This window comes from Salvelinus fontinalis, chromosome 17, assembly GCF_029448725.1.
Source record: "Salvelinus fontinalis isolate EN_2023a chromosome 17, ASM2944872v1, whole genome shotgun sequence".
Lineage (NCBI taxonomy): Eukaryota > Metazoa > Chordata > Actinopteri > Salmoniformes > Salmonidae > Salvelinus > Salvelinus fontinalis.
Window position 1 is genome coordinate 46,128,875 of NC_074681.1, and position 19,536 is coordinate 46,148,410.

At 42.7% G+C, this 19,536-nt stretch overlaps 1 protein-coding gene across 3 annotated transcripts in view; it reads right to left on the bottom strand.

The window, feature by feature from the left end:
• tmeff1a (transmembrane protein with EGF-like and two follistatin-like domains 1a) overlaps positions 1 to 18,717 on the bottom strand; it is a 70,537-nt gene extending 51,820 nt beyond the window's left edge. For 2 of the 3 annotated variants that reach the window (XM_055867608.1, XM_055867607.1), the window contains exon 1: positions 17,966 to 18,717. In XM_055867608.1, the coding sequence (XP_055723583.1) occupies positions 17,966 to 18,119 (154 nt within the window). In that variant the 5' untranslated portion in view covers positions 18,120 to 18,717. The remainder of the gene's footprint in view (positions 1 to 17,965) is intronic. The other variant, XM_055867606.1, reaches the window with a different exon arrangement.
• Between the last annotated feature and the right edge of the window lie 819 nt (positions 18,718 to 19,536).

Below are 19,536 nucleotides of genomic sequence, written 5' to 3' on the forward strand. Positions count from 1 at the left end.
GGAGTAAAGGTAAGATGCTAGCTAACATTAAATGTATCTTATAAAAAACAATAAATCTTAACACAATCACTAGTTTACACATGGTTGATGATATTACTACACTGCTCAAAAAAATAAAGGGAACACTTAAACAACACAATGTAACTCCAAGTCAATCACACTTCTCTGAAATCAAACTGTCCACTTAGGAAGCAACACTGATTGACAATAAATTTCACATGCTGTTGTGCAAATGGAATAGACAAAAGGTGGAAATTATAGGCAATTAGTAAGACACCCCCAAAAAAGGAATGGTTCTGCAGGTGGTGACCACACACCACTTCTCAGTTCCTATGCTTCCTGGCTGATGTTTTGGTCAATTTTGAATGCTGGAGGTGCTTTCACTCTAGTGGTAGCATGAGACGCAGACACATGCACATTTGTGGCCTGCTGGAGGTCATTTTGCAGGGCTCTGGCAGTGCACCTCCTTGCATAAAGGCGGAGGTAGCGGTCCTGCTGCTGGGTTGTTGCCCTCCTACGGCCTCCTCCACGTCTCCTGATGTACTGGCCTGTCTCCTGGTAGCGCCTCCATGCTCTGGACACTATGCTGACAGACACAACAAACCTTTTTGCCACAGCTCGCATTGATGTGCCATCCTGGATGAACTGCACTACCTGAGCCACTTGTGTGGGTTGTAGACTCCGTCTCATGCTACCACTAGAGTGAAAGCACCACCAGCATTCAAAATTGACCAAAACATCAGCCAGGAAGCATAGGAACTGAGAAGTGGTGTGTGGTCACCACCTGCAGAACCATTCCTTTTTTGGGGGTGTCTTACTAATTGCCTATAATTTCCACATTTTGTCTATTCCATTTGCACAACAGCATGTGAAATTTATTGTCAATCAGCGTTGCTGCCTAAGTGGACAGTTTGATTTCACAGAAGTGTGATTGACTTGAAGTTACATTGTGTTGTTTAAGTGTTCCCTTTATTTTTTTGAGCAGTGTAGTTTATCTTGCTTGTCCTGCGTTGCATATAATCGATGCGGTGCCTGTTAATTTATCATTGAATCACAACCTACTTCGCCAAACGGGTGATTTAACAAAAGCGCATTTGCGAAAAAAGCACAATCGTTGCACAAATGTACCTAACCGTAAACATCAATGCCTTTCTTAAAATCAATACACAGAAGTATATATTTTTTAAACCTGCATATTTAGTTAAAAGAAATTCATGTTAGGAGGCAATATTAACTAGACAAATTGTGTCACTTCTCTTGCGTTCATTGCACGCAGAGTCAGGGTATATGCAACAGTTTGGGCCGCCTGGCTCGTTGCGAACTAATTTGCCAGAATGTTACATAATTATGACATAACAGTGAAGGTTGTGCAATGTAACAGGAATATTTTGACTTATGGATGCCACCCGTTAGATAAAATACGGAACGGTTCCGTATTTCACTGAAAGAATAAACGTCTTGTTTTCAAGATGATAGTTTCCGGATTTGACCATATTAATGACCTAAGGCTCGTATTTCTGTGTGTTATTATATTATAATTAAGTCTATGATTTGATAGGGCAGTCTGACTGAGCGGTGGTAGGCAGCAGCACGCTCGTAAGCATTCATTCAAACAGCACTTTCCTGCGTTTGCCAGCAGGTCTTCGCAATGCTTGAAGCACAGCGCTGTTTATGACTCCAAGCCTATCAACTCCCGAGATTAGGCTGGCAATACTAAAGTACCTATTAGAACATCCAATAGTCAAAGATATATGAAATACAAATGGTTTAGAGAGAAATAGTCCTATAATTCCTTTAATAACTACAACCTAAAACTTCTTAACTGGGATTTTTGAATACTCATGTTAAAAGGAACCACCAGCTTTCATATGTTCTGAGCAAGGAACTTAAACGTTAGCTTTTTTACATGGCACATATTGCACTTTTACTTTCTTCTCCAACACTTTGTTTTTGCATTATTTAAACCAAATTGAACATGTTTCATTATTTATTTGAGACTAAATTGATTTTATTTATGTATTATATTAAGTTAAAATAAAAGTTTTCATTGTTCATTCAGTATTGTTGTAATTGTCATTATTACAAATATATATATAATTTTTTTTTTTTTTAAACGTCTTTTTTGGTCCATTAATCGAAAATCGGTCGACCTCTAGTATCGTTTTGACAATATCACAAAATTATTTTTGCATTTGTTGGCTGTAACTGTGCCAAAACTCCAGTATTTCTCCTTCATAGCTTGTTCTCCATCTTATTTCTACATATGGAGCCAATTTGTTTTTCAGCAATTATTTCCATGACTGATTAAAACTAATTTTCTCATGGCTCTCTTGTTCTTCTGCACCAGACATATGGTGTGCAATATGTTTGGAACATCGAATTGCAATTAAATCACAGTATTGAATAGTATCGTGAGAATCGGAATACATATCGTATCAGCAACTAAGTATCGTGAATAATATCATATCATGAGGTCCCTGGCAATTCCCAGCCCTAATGTGGTGCACAAGCTCCTTCTGAGCCCTGGCAGTAGCATAACAGACATCATTTTGCAAACAAAAGCTGAGGTGTTTTTGCCTCCCGGGCCATATAAGATAATATTCTAGAGGTTTTAACAGATGATTCTAAAGGCTCATAAAATATAAAATATGCATTCTTCAAGGACTGAAATCAGTGCTCCCTGTCTAGTACCTGAAACGTGATAGTACTATGAAAGCTCGCTGACGAGACTATGTTGGCGAGCAAATAAACTGCCTCTACCCTCCGCGCTGTTGGCAAACGTACAGTCACTAGAGAACAAACTGGACGAGACTATCCTATCAAACCTGAAGAACTGTAATATTCTGTTTCACGGAGTCATGGCTGAACTAGGACATGGATAATATACAACTCGATGGCTTTTCCATGCATTGGCAAGACCAGTCAGCAGCCTCAGGTAAGATGGGGAGGGGGTCTCTGTTAACAACAGCTGGAAGTCTTGAGTTTTAGCTCGCCTGAGTTAGAATACCTCATGATAAGCTGCAGACCATACTACTTACCAAGAGTGTTTTCATCTATATTTTCCATAGCTGTCTATTTACCACCAAAAACTGATGCTGGCACTAAGACTGCAGTCAACGAGCTGTATAAGGACCTAAGCAAACAAGAAGAGGCACACCCAGAGGTGGCACTTCTCATGGCAGGTGATTTAAATACAGGGAAACTGAAATCTGTTTTACCTCATTTTTACCAGCATGTCACCTGCGCAACTAGAGGCAACAAAATTCTAGATCAGCTTTACTCCATACACAAAAATGCAGCTTAGGCTCTCCCTCGCCGTCCTTCTGACAAATGTGACCATAACTCTATCCTCCTGATTCCTGCTCACAATCAAAAACATGACGTATCAGTGACGCTCAATGACGGAAGTGGTCCAATTAAGCAGATGCTAAGTTACAGGACTGTTTCACTAGCACAGACTGGAATATGTTTCAGAATTATTCCGATAACATTGGAGTTTACCACATCAGTCACCAACTTCATTAATAAGTTCATTGACGACGTCATCCCCACAGTGACCTTACGTACATATCTAAACCAGAAGCTATGGATTACAGGCAAAATCCGTACTGAGCTAAAGGCTAAAGCTGCTGCTTTCGAGAAGCGGGACACTAATCCGGATGCTTATAAGAAATCCCACTATGACCTCAGACAAGGCATCAAACAGGCAAAGCTTCAATAAAGGACTAAGATCTAATCCTACTACGCCGGCTCAGATGCTCATCGGATGTGATAGGGGTTGCAAACTATAACAGATTACAAAGGGAAACCCAGCCACAAACTGCCCAGTGAAGGGAGCCTACCAGACGAGCTAAATGCCATCTATGCTCGCTTTGAGGCAAGCAACACTGAACCATGCATGAGAGCACCAGCTGTTCCGGACGACTGTGTCATCTCCCTCTCCGTAGCTGATGTGAGTAAGACCTTTAAACAGGTTAACATTTACAAGGCCACAGGGCCAGACGGATTACCAGGACGCGTACTCAGAGCATGCGCTGACCAGCCGGCAAGTGTCTTCACTGACATGTTCAACCTCTCTGCAACCCAGTCTGTAATACCTTCATGTTTCAAGCAGACCACCATAATCCCTGTGCCTAAGAATGCCAAGGTAACCTGTCTAAATGACTATCTAGCCATGAAATGCTTTGAAAGACAGGTCATGAATCACATCAACACCATCATGCCAGACACCCTGGACCAACTCCAATTGGCATACCGCCCCAACAGATCCACAGATGATGCAATCTCTATTGCACTCCACACTGCCCTCTCCCACCTGGACAAGAGGAACACCTATGTTCTATGCTGTTCATCGACTACAGCTCAGTGTTCAATACCATAGTGCCCTCCAAGCTCATCCTTAAGCTCAGAATCCTGGGACTAAACCTCTCTCTGCAACTGGATCCTGGACCTCCTGATTGGCCCCTCCCAGATGAGTTTCAAGTTCCTTGGTGTCCACATCACTAAAGAATTAATATGGTCCACAAACCACACACACCAACACAATCGTAAAGGCACGACAATGCCTCTTCCCCCTCAGGACGCTGAAAAGATTTGGCATGGGCCCTCAGATCCTCAAACAGTTCTACAGCTGCACCATTGAGAGCATCTTGACTGGCTGCATCACCGCTTGATATGCCAACAACTTGGCATCCGACCGCAAGGCGCTACATAGAGTAGTGTGTACGGCCCAGTACATCACTGGGGCCGAGCTCCCTACCATCTAGGACTTCTATACCAGGCGGTGTCAGAGGAAGGCCCGAAAGATTGTCAAAGACACCAGCTACCCAAGTCATGGACTGTTTTCTCTGCTACCGCAAAGCAAGCAGCACTGATGCACCAAGTCTGGAACCAACAGGACCCTGAACAGCTTCTACCCCAAAGCCATGAGACTCCATAATAGTTCAACAAATAGCTATCTGCATTCACCCTTTTTGCATTAACTCTTTTGACTCATTACATACACTGCTGCTACAGTTTATTATCTATCCTGTTGCCTAGTCACTTTACCCCTACCTATATGTACATACATTATGTTTAGCCTTACTTGAATAAGAAAGATTAAGCGTAAAGTAAACATTAAGATTTCCCTTTACTGGGAATAAAGAGCCTAACCCGAACCATGAAAAACATCCCCAGACCATTTTTCCTCCTCCACCAAACTTTACAGTTGGTACTATGCATTTGGGCAGATAGCGTTCTCCTGGCATCCGCCAAACCCAGATTTGTCCGTCGGACTGCCAGATGGAGAAGCATGATTCCTCACTGCAGAGGACGTATTTCCTCTGCTCCAGCGTCCAATGGGGGTGAGCTTTACACCACTCCAGCCAACGCTTAGCATTACGCATGGCGATCTTAGTGTGCGGCTGCATGGCCATGGAAACCCATTTCATGAAGCTCCCAATGAACACTTACTTCCAGAGGCAGTTTGGAACTCGGTAATGAATGTTGCAACCGAGGACAGATGATTTTTACGTGCTATGCACTTCAGCACTTGGCGGTCCGGGTCTGAGAGCTTGTGTGGCCTACCATTTTGCGGCTGAGCGGTTGTTGATCTGAGACGTTTCCACCTCACAATAACAGCACTTACAGTTGACGGGGGCAGCTCTAGCAGGGCCGAAATTTGACGAACTCGCTTCTTGGAAAGGTGCCATCCTATGACGGTGCCATGTTGAAAGTCAATGTGCTCTTCAGTTAGGCCATTCTACTGCCAATGTTTGTCGATTTTATACACCGGTCAGCAATGGGTGTGGCTGAAATAGCCAAATCGGATCATTTGAAGGGGTATCCACATACGTTTGTATATATAGTGTATCAATGCGGGCTCAGCTTTGCTTTTCCCTTAAGCTGTGACAATAAATTAAATAACACAAGTTCTCGTGTCTTCCTTCTTCATTAAAGAGTGAGATGTGATCACTCTGTAAAAGCCTTTCCATAAAAACTTCCAATTACCTGATATAAAAAATTACCTTTGTGACAATGAGGGGCTGTTGTTGTTGCTCATCATCCAAATTGGATTGGAATAAAAATCGCCCTTCTCCTTCAAAGAGGAGAACACGAACAAATATTTGATCATTCCACTGTTTATGCTCGATTACCAAGAATATCGTTCTTGTTAAAAGGTCCAATTAAGTACTGTGATTGTTTTCAATACAAATTGTCAAAAAAAAGAAGGGAAAAAAAGATTCTTAGCAATTTCTCAAACAAGAATTTTGCTAGGACTGTCTGGGAGTGGTCTATGTGGAGAAGGGAAAACTGAAAACGATTTGTCATTGGCAGAGAGGTTTGGAACTCTTTGTTATTGGTCTATTAACTAATTTACCGCCCGTGACCAGTGTGGAAATGCATATCAATGCTAAATGACTGAGCAGTTGTGGACTGCACTGGTCCTTTAACCATATAAACCAGACAGTGTTTTCAAATTCTAATCTCCTTCACTTTGTATTGTGGAGATGTTCGTGTTCATCCAAACATTGAATAGGTGACTTCACCATTAGAATTGCGTATGTGTCTGGGGGTTTTAGAATTGTCATTCATGTCGTAGCTGAATTTCACACTGAGGCAATTCAAGCTAAGTGTGCTGTTGCCCAAGGGCACAACAAGAGCATGCCCCATTTAAGATTAGGACCTGCTATGCATACTAGCCTATTTTGTGAAATACTGCCATTACAGGACTTGACACTGATTTCAGATCAGCCTGGAAGGTAATCTTGAACCCTCGATGAATAAGAACTATTAACTTGTAAACTACACATGTATATCAGATGATTTCATGCATACCTAATAACATCACAGCAAAATTAGCCCGTTTGTAGAAATACTGCCATTACAGGACTTGACAATGATTTTAGATCAGCCTTGAAGGCGAGCTTGAACCCACATGGAATTTGAACATGTAAACTATACAAATATAAGCTATCAGTGGATTCCAAGCAAGTCTAATAACGATTTCAGAAAAAATAAATCGTAAATGTAACGAGACACAAATGACAATAAATATTCATATTCATCCATCAAAGCTAATGTTGGAGCTCCTGTTCAAATCTATCAGATTCACCAGTGTGATAGGACCACTTCGTAGAATATCATAAAGGTATGTGAAAATCGCTCAATCAGGTAGCACGTTGGGAGGTAATGAAGCCGTGATGCTCCATCAATGACAGTCGAATTAAGATTCAAACTTGAGACTTTGAAACAACTCCCAATTTATGTTCTCAGTCGGTGTGTAACACAGTGCATGTGTTCCGCATGTGTGATCTAAGATACACTATATATATATATACACACACACACACACAACAGGTATGTGGACACTCCTTCAAAATAGTGGATTTAGCTATTTCAGCCACACCCGCTACTGACATTTATAAAAAATTAAATAAAAAAAACTAGCACACAGCCATGCAATCTCCATAGACAAACATCGGCCATAGAATGGCCTTACTGGTGTATAGCTCACCGCCATAGGACTCTGGAGCATTGGAAATACGCTCTCAGGAGTGATGAGTCACGCTTCACCATCTGGCAGTCCGACAGACTGGGTTTGACGGATGCCAGGAAAACGCTACCTGCCCCAATACATAGTGCCAACTGTAAAGTTTGGGGAGGAGGAATAATGGTCTAGGGCTATTTTTCATGGTTCGGGCTACAGCTTACAATGACATTCTAGACGATTATGTGCTTCTAACTTTGTGGCAACCGTTTGGGGAAGGCCCTTTTCTGTTTCAGCATGACAATGCCCTGGTGCTTAAGGCAGGGTCCATACAGAAATGGTTTGTTGAGATCAGTGTGGGAGAACTTTACTGGCCTGCACATCGGTATGGATGTCCCTCCAGCTATCTCTCCCTGTCCAAGTCAATCAATTGCCTGGGCACAGCTGGACCACAGCGCCCCCCCGTGCTCTCTGGGCCGTGCTCTCTGGATCAGAGTTCTGTCCCTCTGGTTGTTGTGGCCTGCACGCAGTCGACATTTAAGCAGCTGTCTTCTCAGGTGAGATCTGTGGCTCTGGCCTCGAAATCAGCTTCGAGACACGGCAGAGACCGGATCATTCCGTCTATTGTGATATGGAGTTCGATGGTGAGGCATATATCTGTACCTGGGGCAAAGACTGTTTTCCTGGGGTCAAAGTTCAGGATATCACAAGGTTGCTTCCCGAGGCTCTGAGTCAGTCACCGGGGGATAATACTGTCACGGCTCATGTGGGGTCGAATGACATTATGAAGGGCAGCTCAGAACAGCTGAAGACGGATTGTAAAGAACTGATTGTTCACTACTTGACACCAACAAATGCTCCATAATATCTGCCACTATGCACTCCCTAAATTGTAGCATTTAACAGTTCAACAGACTTTTATCCCTCCATAACTGCCTACGAGACTATTCATAGCATCGTTGAGACAATGACTTATCAATGACCCAAGCTCAGCTCATGTAATCCCTACCATTGTGACGCTGAGTTGTCATAATGCTTCAGCAAATGTACATTATCCCAGGGGCGTTGGAAGACAATGTAAGTAACCTAATTAATGTCTCTCTTACTGCCCTGAATGCCTCTACTGATCCTACAGCTATCATATGCAGTAATCATATGCCTATGAACCAGAGTTATACTTTTCGCACTGAGGGGGTGTGCCCTAGAAGGAAGTCCACTGTGTGCAGTTCACCCTGCACTAACATAAAAAAACCTGAGCATGTCTACTTCTGCTAAGCTTCCCAGTAAAGCAAGAAAAACAAGCAAGCATCCAAGAAAAGTGCAAAAAATTGCCCACGTTAACATGAGGCTTAAGAAACAAGGTTAATGAAATCAATAATTTGCTAGTAACTGATGACATTGATATTCTGACAATCTCTGAAACTCATTTAGATAATGCCTTTGATGATCCAGTGGTAGCAATACATGGTTATAAGATCTATAGAAAATACAGAAATGCCAACGGGGCGTTGTGGCGGTCTATATTAAGAACCACATACCTGTAAAGATTAGAGAGGATCTCATGGTAAATACTGTTGAAGTAATATGGCTACAGGTTCATCTGCCTCACCTAAAGCCCATTCTTGTGGGAAGCTGCTATAGACCACCAAGTGCTAACAGTCAGTATCTGGATAATATGTGTGAAATGCTTGAGAATGTATGGGATATCAACAGAGAGTTTCTGGGTGATTTAAATATTGACTGGCTTTCATCAGGCTGCCCACTCTAGAAAAAGTTTCAAACTGTAACTAGTGCCTGCAACCTGGTTCAGGTTATCAATCAATCTAACAAGGTAGTTACAAACAGTACAGGAATGAAATCATCAACGTGTATTGATCACATCTTTACTAACGCTGCAGAAATTTGTTTGAAAGCAGTATCCAAGTCCATCGGATGTAGTGATCACAACATAGTAGCCATATCTAGGAAAACCAAAGTTCCAAAAGCTGGGCCTAATCTAGTGTATAAGAGGTCATACATAAGTTTTGTAGCGATTCCTATGTTGTTGATGTAAATAATATTTGTTGGTCTGGTGTGTAATGAGGAGCAACCAGACGCTGCACTTGACACATTTATAAAATTGCTTATCCCAGTTACTAATAAGCACTCACCCATTAAGAAAATTACTGTAAAAACTGTTAAATCCCCTCGGATTGATTAAATTAAAAAATGGTATGGTTGAGGAATTAAAAGGAATTAAAAAAATTGTATGGTTGAGGGATGAGACAAAATAAATGGCAAGTAGGTTTCCCTGTACAACGGTTTGACAAACGCACTGGAAATTGAGACATCATGTGACTAAACTGAATAAAAAGAAGATGAAACTACGCTATGAAACAAAGATAAATGACAGAAAGACTCATAGTAAAAAGCTTTGGAGCATCTTAAATTCAATTTTGAGATAGAAGCTGTTTTTCAGTCTCTCGGTCCCAGCTTTGATGCACCTGTACTGACCTCGCCTTCTGGATGGTAGCGGGGTGAACAGACAATGACTCGGGTGGTTGTCGTCCTTGATGATCTTTTTGACCTTCCTGTGACATCGGGTGGTGTAGGTGTCATGGAGGGCCGGTAGTTTTCCCCCGGTGATGCGTTGTGCAGACCTCACTACCCTCTGGAGAGCCTTGTGGTTGTGGGCAGAGCAGTTGCCATACCAGGCGGTGATACAGCCCGACAGGATGCTCTCGATTGTGCATCTGTAAAAGTTTGTCAGGGTTTTGGGTGACAAGCCAAATTTCTTCAGTCTTCTAGGTTGAAGAGGCACTGTTGAGCGTTCTTCACCACACTGTCTGTGTGTGTGAACCATTTCAGTTTGTCTGTGATGTGTACGCCTAGGAACTTCAAACTTTTCACCTTCTCCACTGCTGTCCCTTCGATGTGGATAGGGGGGTGCTCCCTCTGCTGTTTCCTGAAGACCACAATCATCTCCTTAGTTTTGTGAGATGTTTTTTTCCTGACACCACACTCCGAGTGCCCTCATCTCCTCCCTGTTGGCTGTCTCGTCATTGTTGGTAATCAAGCCCACTACTGTTGTGTCGTCTGCAAACTTGATGATTGAGTTGGAGGCGTGCATGGCCACGCAGTCGTAGGTGAACAGGGAGTACAGGAGGGGGCTGAGCACTCACCCTTGTGGGGCCCCAGTGTTGAGGGTCAGCAAAGTGGAGATGTTGTTTCCTACCTTCACCACCTGGGGGCAGCCCGTCAGATAGTCCAGGACCCAATTGCACAGGGTGGGGTTGAGACCCAGGGACTGTCGTTTCAGCATATGTAGGAACTTCTTCAAGACTGTTGGAAAATAATTCCGGGTGAAGCTGGTTGAGAGAATGCCAAGAGTGTGCAAAGTTGTCAAGGCAAAGGGTGGCTATTTGAAGAATCTCAAATATAAAATATATTTTGATTTGTTTAATACTTTTTTGGTTACTACATGATTCCATGTGTGTTATTTGATCGTTTTGAAGTCTTCACTATAATTCTACAATGTAGAAAATAGTAAAAATAAAGAAAAACCCTGAGTAGGTGTTCTGAAACTTTTGACTGGTAGTGTAAAAATTGAGCACCTACCCACTACTGATCTTAACTTTAGACAATTTATAATAAAGCAACATTTCAGCAAATATTTAACTGGCTGCTGACTGGTCGAGTAACCTCTTCTGCCAGGAAGTCTTTCATAAGGATTAGTGGCACGCCCAATACGTCGCCATCCAGACAGACTGACAGGAACCTCTGACTGGATGTAATACAGCCACCATCCACTGGGATTTTGTGTTGTATCACCACCATCTCTCTACAACACACACACTCATACTCTCTAGCCATTAGCTGGCAGCATCCGCACTCACACCAGTTTTTGTCACCACTACGCCGACCCTCTAGCTGATGTGTTTCAGGCGGCATATCTGTGTTGTTACTGCAACGAGAACAAACTCTTTGATCTGGGGCAACGATCGGCTTAAACAGGAACGGCTTCATTAGGTTTATTGGCTCCCTATCTAATGTTATTTAATTCTCTGTTATAAACTCATCTTCAGACTCGGAGCGACTCGGTAAATTCAGCCATTTTTGGGAGTTCCAAACTTTTCCCTCCTGCCAGTGATGTAACAATGCCAATATGGCGATTTAGTTAGCTGGAGTCCTAAATCCTAGTGTTTCCATTCCCCTTTAACAGCATTATCAACAAGGCAGGTCCTACAGGCCGTACTTTTGTCACACCTGGACTACTGTTCAGTCGTGGTGTCAGGTGCCACAAAGAGGGACTTAGCAAAATTACAATCGGCTCAGAACCGGGCAGCACGACTGGCCCTTGGATGTGCACAGAGAGCTAATATTTATAATATGCATGTCAATCTCTCCTGGCTCAAAGTGGAGGAGAGATTGACTTCATCACTACTTGTATTTGTGAGAGGCATTGACATGTTGAATGCACCGAGCTGTCTGTCTAAACTACTGGCACACAGCTCGGACACCCATGCATTCCCCACCAGAGGTCTCTTCACAGTCCCCAAGTCCAGAACAGATTACAGGAGAAGCACAGTACTACATAGAGCCATGACTACATGGAACTCTGTTCCACATCAAGTAACTGATGCAAGCAGTAGAATTAGATTTAAAAAACATACAAATCACCTTAAGGAACAGTGGGGACTGTGAAACAACAAACATACGCACAGACACATGCATACAAACACACTATACAAATGGATTTTGTGTTGTAGATATGTGGTAGTAGAGTAGCGGCCTGAGGGCAAACACAATGTTTTGAAATCTGTTGTGAATGTATTTTAATGTTTTTAAAATGTATAACTGCCTTAATTCTGCTGGACCCCAGCAGCTAATGTGGATCCATAATAAATACAGAGCCCTGACCTCAACCCCATCGAACACCTTTGGGATGAATTGAAATGCCGACTGCGAGCCAGGCCTAATCGCCCAGCATCAGTGTCCGGCCTCACTAATGCTCTTGTGGCTGAATGGAAGCAAGTCCCCACAGCAATGTTCCAACATCGAGTGGAAAGCCTTCCCAGAAGAGTGGAGGCTGTTATAGCAGCAAAAGGGGGACCAATTCCATATTAATGCCCATGATTTTGGCATGTGCTGTTCGAGTTCACATGCTTTTGGTTATGTAGTGTGAATGCTTTCATGACGCAGCCACTGATTCCATAGCCTGACAACTCACACTAAATTCTTCCGCTGCTCTGTCGTTGGCTACATCACTTAGACTCATTGAAGTCGTTCGCGGTAAAGAGGGGCACGAGGGCCGTTGTACAAAACAAAGTCATTAGTGATTGGATCGCCTGTAACCAATCAGAGTATCAAAGCAATGAAAAATGTCTAACCCCCGCTTTACCCACGTGTGTTCTGCCTCTGGCCCAACCCATCGGTTTCTGGACCAGTCAGACAACCCCAAAAAGTGTTGAAGGGGTACGTCCCTGAAGGATCAGGGACGTACTCAGATGCAGAGAAGAAACTTACGTCCGTTGGCGTGGCTTAGCGGTTTGCCGGAGCAAGGAGTCTGGATAGCCAGGCAACTGATTCCATCCACCACAACCTCAAACTGTTAGTGGTGGAGACTTGGGTTTACGTCCCAGCTGACACCCTATTCCCTATGTAGTGCACTACTTTTGCCCCGAACCCTATGGACCCTGTTCAAAAGAAGTGCACTACATAGGGAATAAAGTGCCATTTTAGATGCAGCCTCTGAGAGGCAAGGGTTTCATTATGGAGGGAATGAAGCGGACACTCCCACGGCAAAATCTTCTTTTGTTTCAGTGAACATATGTCACTAATAAGAAGCCCTGTAAACCATATAATTACACAGTCCAGCTCTGAACTGGTTTACAAGATCAGCACCCTTAAAGAAATTTGCTGGGCAGAAGGACTTGATGAACACACACACACACACACACACACAACTACTCATAGATGCTCGCATATATAGTGCCTTCAGAAAGAATTCACACCCCTTGACTTTTTAAAAATGTTGTTGTGTTACGGTCTACATTTTTTTATGAATTAAAAAGAGGTTTTGTGTCACTGGCCTACACACAATACGCCAAAATGTCATAGTGGAAATATGTTAGACATTTCTACAAATTATAATTACAAATGAAAAGCTGAAATGTCTTGAGTGAATAAGGATTCAAACCCTTTGTTATGGCAAGCCTAAATAAGTTCAGGAGTAAATATTTGCTTAAAAAGGCAAATAATAAGTTGCATGGACTCCCTCGGTGTGCAATAATTGTCTTGAACATGTTTTTTGAATGACTAACTCGTCCCTGTACCCCACACATACACTGTATTCAGACCCCTTGACTGTATCCACATTTGTTACGTTACAGCCTTATTCTGAAATGGATTAAATAAAATAAATTCCTCATCAATCTACACACAATACCCCGTAATGATCATGTGAAAACAGGTTAAGAAATTTATGCAAATGTATAAACAAACAGCAACACAGAAATACCTTATTTACATAAGTATTCAGACCCTTTGCTGTGAGACTCGAAATTGAGCTCAGGTACATCCTGTTTCCATTGATCATCCTTGACATGTTTCTACAACTTGATTGGAGTCCACCTGTGGTCAATTCAATTGATTGGACATGATTTAGAAAAAGGCACACACCTGTCTATATACGGTCCCACAGTTGACAGTGCATGTAAGAGCAAAAACCAAGCCATGAGGTCGAAGGAATTGTCCGTAGAGCTCCGAGACAGGATTGTGTCGGGGCACAGATCTGGGGAAGGGTCCAAAAAAACACCAAACTCAGGGAGGTGACCAAGAACCCGATGGTCACTCTGGCAGAGCTCCAGAGTTCCTCTGTGGAGATGGGAGAACCTTCCAGAAGGACAACCATCTCTGCAGCACTCCACCAATCAGGCCTTTATGGTAGAGTGGCCAGTCAGAAGCCACTCCTTAGTAAAAGACAACACGGCAACACGCTTGGAGTTTGCAAAATGGCAAATAATCAAGATTCTCTGGTCTGAAGAAAATAAGACTAAACTCTGAAACATGACCCGCCTAACCGCGCTCCTTAACACCCAACACGTAAGCCAGCCGCACCACCGTTCAACTGGCAACCAGATTCAGCCTGCCACAAGGAGTCACTAGAGTGCAATGAGCCAAGTAAAGCCCCACCGGCCAAACCCTTCCCTAACCCGGATTGTGCACCATCCTATGGGACTCCAGGCCACGGCCGGTTGTGGCGCAGCCCAGGAATGAACCCGGGTCTGTAGTAACACCTCTAACACTGCAGTGCCTTAGACCGCTGCGCCACTCGGGAGGCCCCTGGATTTAATTATTTCATTGTGTGAATTGTTTGCCCTTAGATTTTTTTTTTAATCAATCCCCCATTAGATATGTCACCAGAAGTAAATGTACTGTTAATCCCCGTCATTTGGTTACATACATTTCTGTTAATGAATGTATTAATTAGTAATTTACCATTCTCAGAGTAGAAATGTTGTTTGCAGAGTTCACAACCTGCTACACTTGTGAGAAACAAGTTCGCCTAAACAGAGAAATAGATGCACTTCCTCAATCCAGAAAGCAAAATGTAGCTACTTTATATCTTAAGACTCTGCTGGAGATCCTTCAATTTTGGAAAACAGTTAATGCACTGAAGTGTGAAAATTTCTCTCCTTCCCTGCGTAAGCAAGTTGTCAGAATCTGGTATTATTAATGAGAAAAATGAAGCTTTTTATTTGAAAGAAATAGTGGTTGAACTGACCCTGGTCAGCTAGTCGGCTGCCTGCCCCTCCCCAGCCTCTTGTTTAATTAATTGCTTAATACCTGGGTTAAACTCATGGGTGTTTTTGAGTCTGTATATTTTTTTTTAACAAATATATACTTTCCAGTTGTATTTCCAAATGTATTAAAATGTTCAACAACTTGTCTTTTCAAATAAAACATAAAATCAGAATACTTACTTTGAATATATGTGAAAACAATTGAGATATTTGAAATACTACTTGAACCCAGGTCCGTTATGCATACGTACATTGGATGGTGCCCTTATTGATCGTGTCCTTGCTGGATTGACAAAAAACTATTTCAAAAAGCATTTTGATGAGTTAATAAATATATCATTAAAATGGGTTTCTTCTGTAGGAACAGGTCTGTATTGATCCCTGTGGTACACCCTTTGTTATGTCCCTGATTTAACACCAACAGTAAACAACACTTGTAACACTGTGTTCTGTCCTTTAAATCATTTTGAAACCAGCTACACGCAGCCTGGTCCAGGCCAATTGATGAAAGTCTCTGAATAAGTAATGAGTGATCCAGTGTCAATAAAAAGGACTGCACAGGGTTTCTTCTTATCCAAACAATTAAGAACATAATTTAAAATCAAAGAAATAGCAGAGATGGTGTTATGACCTGGTCTGAAACCTGACTGGTGTACATTTAGAATAAATTTTGTCGTTAAAAAGGATCAAAGTTGAGTATTTACCAATGATTCTAGAATATTTGCTCGGTAAGAGAGCTTGGGAATGAGGCAATCATTATTTAGGTAACACAGGTCACACATATTCACTAGAAGTTGACAATTTCAATTGAGCCAAATGGAGGCTGGGAGAGGGAAGAGCAGTCAACTCAATGACCAGGGTCAATTAAACCACAATTTCTTTCATATTTTTATTTATTTATTTTACCGTTATTTTACCAGGTAAGTTGACTGAGAACACGTTCTCATTTGCAGCAACGACCTGGGGAATAGTTACAGGGGAGAGGAGGGGGATGAATGAGCCAATTGTAAACTGGGGATTATTAGGTGACCATGATGTTTTGAGGGCCAGATTGGGAATTTAGCCAGGACACGGGGGTTAACACCCCTACTCTTACGATAAGTGCCATGGGATCTTTAATGACCTCAGAGAGTCAGGACACCCGTTTAACGTCCCATCCGAAAGACGGCACCCTACACAGGGCAGTGTCCCCAATCACTGCCCTGGGGCATTGGGATATTTTTTTTAGACCAGAGGAAAGAGTGCCTCCTACTGGCCCTCCAACACCACTTCCAGCAGCATCTGGTCTCCCATCCAGGGCCTGACCAGGACCAACCCTGCTTAGCTTCAGAAGCAAGCCAGTAGTGGTATGCAGGGTGGTATGCTCCTGGCAGAGCTAAATGCTACTTAAAAGCATCACTCATCAATGTTTTCTCAGTAATGATGACAACTTGCTTAGGCAGAGAAGTATAGGTATTTCCACGCTTCAGTGCATTACCTTTCCAAAATGTTGACGGATCACCAGCAGAGTCAGAGATAGAACTGGAAAGTAGCTTGATTTATCTTTCTTAATTGAGGAAGTACATCTATTTCTCAATTGCCTGAAATGCTGCCAATCAGCAGTCCATTTTTCTAGCCTTGGCTCAGGCCTGATTTCCCACATAATTCCCTTCACTCGTGTACTTACTGACAACCATAAACATCCTGATATACATTCTATGGCACAAACAACAAAATATTCAACTCTTCCATTGATAGCGCTAGTTCCTCCAGAGCTTTCTTCCTACCTTTTCTGGCCAATTCCCATTATAAATGTTGGTCTATAAGCCAGTGCTTTGCTCTCAGATGATTGCTTGGGCTAAAACCTCTGTTGATACTCTGTTGTAATGACATTCTACGATTAATACAAATATAGTTTTGAAACAAATGTAATTGATTCGGACACAAGGCCCAGGGTGTTAGCTGGGAGTGTGTTACTATGCATAGGCTAACTGCAACTGCGTTCCGTGCAGCAATTCAGTTATTTCGTTTGGGTAGTGAACTAGAACATCTCATTTGCCTTTACTGATATGGCATTTTGTTCCACTCATGTGTGGTCGCTTGGAAAGAGTGAAGAGGTAGGTTCACAGTGCATCGGTCTATGATGAAAATGCTTAATGCTTAATGTTTAATGTGATGGGAAAAGGCAATTCTGAGGTGCATTAATAAAACACGTACACCAGGTTATTCCAACACCCTCCAGTGAATTGGCTACAGTAGAGTCCTCTTTAAATCTCCATGCACGAGAAGAAAAAAAGAAAATCTTCCTCTTAAATTGTTAATCTGTAACAGAACGGATGTTCCAGCATGGGCTAACGGCAAGAGCTGCTGTGCATTTGTTTTTCCCCTACATGAAAGGCTTGATGACAGAGTTGAGATAGAGGGACACAAACTGGCAAGGGCGGGGTTCCATTCTTCGATTAATTCCAATATGCTACACCTGAGTGACAGGCATTAGGCTACATATCTGACAGTTGAAATGTGACATAATGGCCCATTCAATGGCTCATTCCTAGGTATACACAGAGCAACATGTACTAGCCTACTAGGGGAGCGCATTGAGTGGCAAACTCAAGGTGTTTCTTATCCGCGACATGTTTGAATAGGATATTTAAACATTGTGACACCATTCACAGTCCGTGCGTAAACATAAGCAAAATAGACGGCAGCATCATATTTTGAGCACCCTTACCTGTGCAGTCTTTTCCTTTCCCTTTGCATTCGCCACTTTGTAGGTAGGATGCCAATGATCCAGGCAATGAAGCGATAGCCACGAAGCAGAGGAACGCCAAGGAATAGCCAGCCAAAGGTCCGGGCAACCTACCAGGTCGCAAGCTTCCAACCATGATGAAAAGGATGGAGGCGATAACCAAACAAGGCTACTGTCAAAGAATGTATCCAAAATTAAGTCAGTTCGACAACTTGACGAAAATATTGATGGGTAAATTGTGTTGAATGAAAGAACACAGCATAGAAGCAGGGACGCATGCACGAAGGAACACGCACTATGACAACGGGACGCGATGCAAAAAAAATATAGCGGTATTCTTAGATGCCGAGCACACAATTCTGAAGGCTCTTTACTCCAAATAAACGAGGTGGTCATCTATGAAACCTCGGCGGCTGACGAAATTCCCCAAGACGACAACAGAAGAAGCAGCAACAGCATCCTCGCAGTCCGTCCTTCCAACACGCTCTGGGTCGTTTTATGACTTATCTGACGCCCCGGATTTAACACCGAGGCAAATCCCTCCTTTCAAAACAACACCTCACTTTGAATCAATGTAAGTAGTCCTACACTCCCGGTAGGTTTCCGTTCATAAAACCAAATCTGGCTTCAATAACCGGGAATTAAAGAGAAAAGGCGCCGGATGCGAAACAGCCACAGCAGCTACAACAAAGAGATTTTGAGAGAATAGTCACGTGAGAGGATGCCCCCCTTCCTAGCCCTTTTGGGTGAACTATCCCTTTAATAGCTCTCTTGGAGTGACTGTCCCTACACATTGGTGAACAACTAAAACAGATGTGAAATCTCTACTCTGGGAAGGGATTTTTCACTGTTTCGTATTGGGTGCCTGCAGTGAGCAACTTGAAGAAAATGATGGGCTGCAAGTCTTATTTTCTTCTGTTTGTTCATGTTGTTCCCACACCACATCAGCAGTGAAGTGTGATTTTCACAGTGTGTTGTAGACAGTCTTGGGTAAGAGTACACTCCTACAGGCTGACTACAACGCTCGTGTCGCGTGCGCGAGCGTTGCAAAATAAACTAAGAAATGTATGTTATTCAATTATTGCACCCACACTGTTCGCGCGCGCCAACGAGCGTCTGCGTTGCCTGTAGGAGTGTAAAATAGAAGTCAGTTCTCTTTCTGACGCAGATCGCGCTGCAAGTCCTGCCTCTCCCATCTCCTCATTGGTTTATAGAAGCAGGTACCCACGTGCCATCTCCTCATTGGTTATACCCAAGTGGGTGACAGAAAGACGAACGAGGTCAGTGGCGGTAATGCACCTAATTTCAGAAAGTTGCCAATCTCAATATAAAGTCAAGAGATGAAAAAGCCTGAAAGGAAGAGAGATGACTAGAAACGATTCAGTTGACCGTTTTATGTGTGGATTAATTGGCGGTGTAGAGGACCTTGTGCATTTCAGGTACAATAACAACTCAATGTTTATATCCCAGGACAAATTACCTAGCAACAGCAAGCTAGCTAAATAGAACAAATTAGCTAGTGTAACGGATGTGAAATGGCTAGCTAGTTAGCG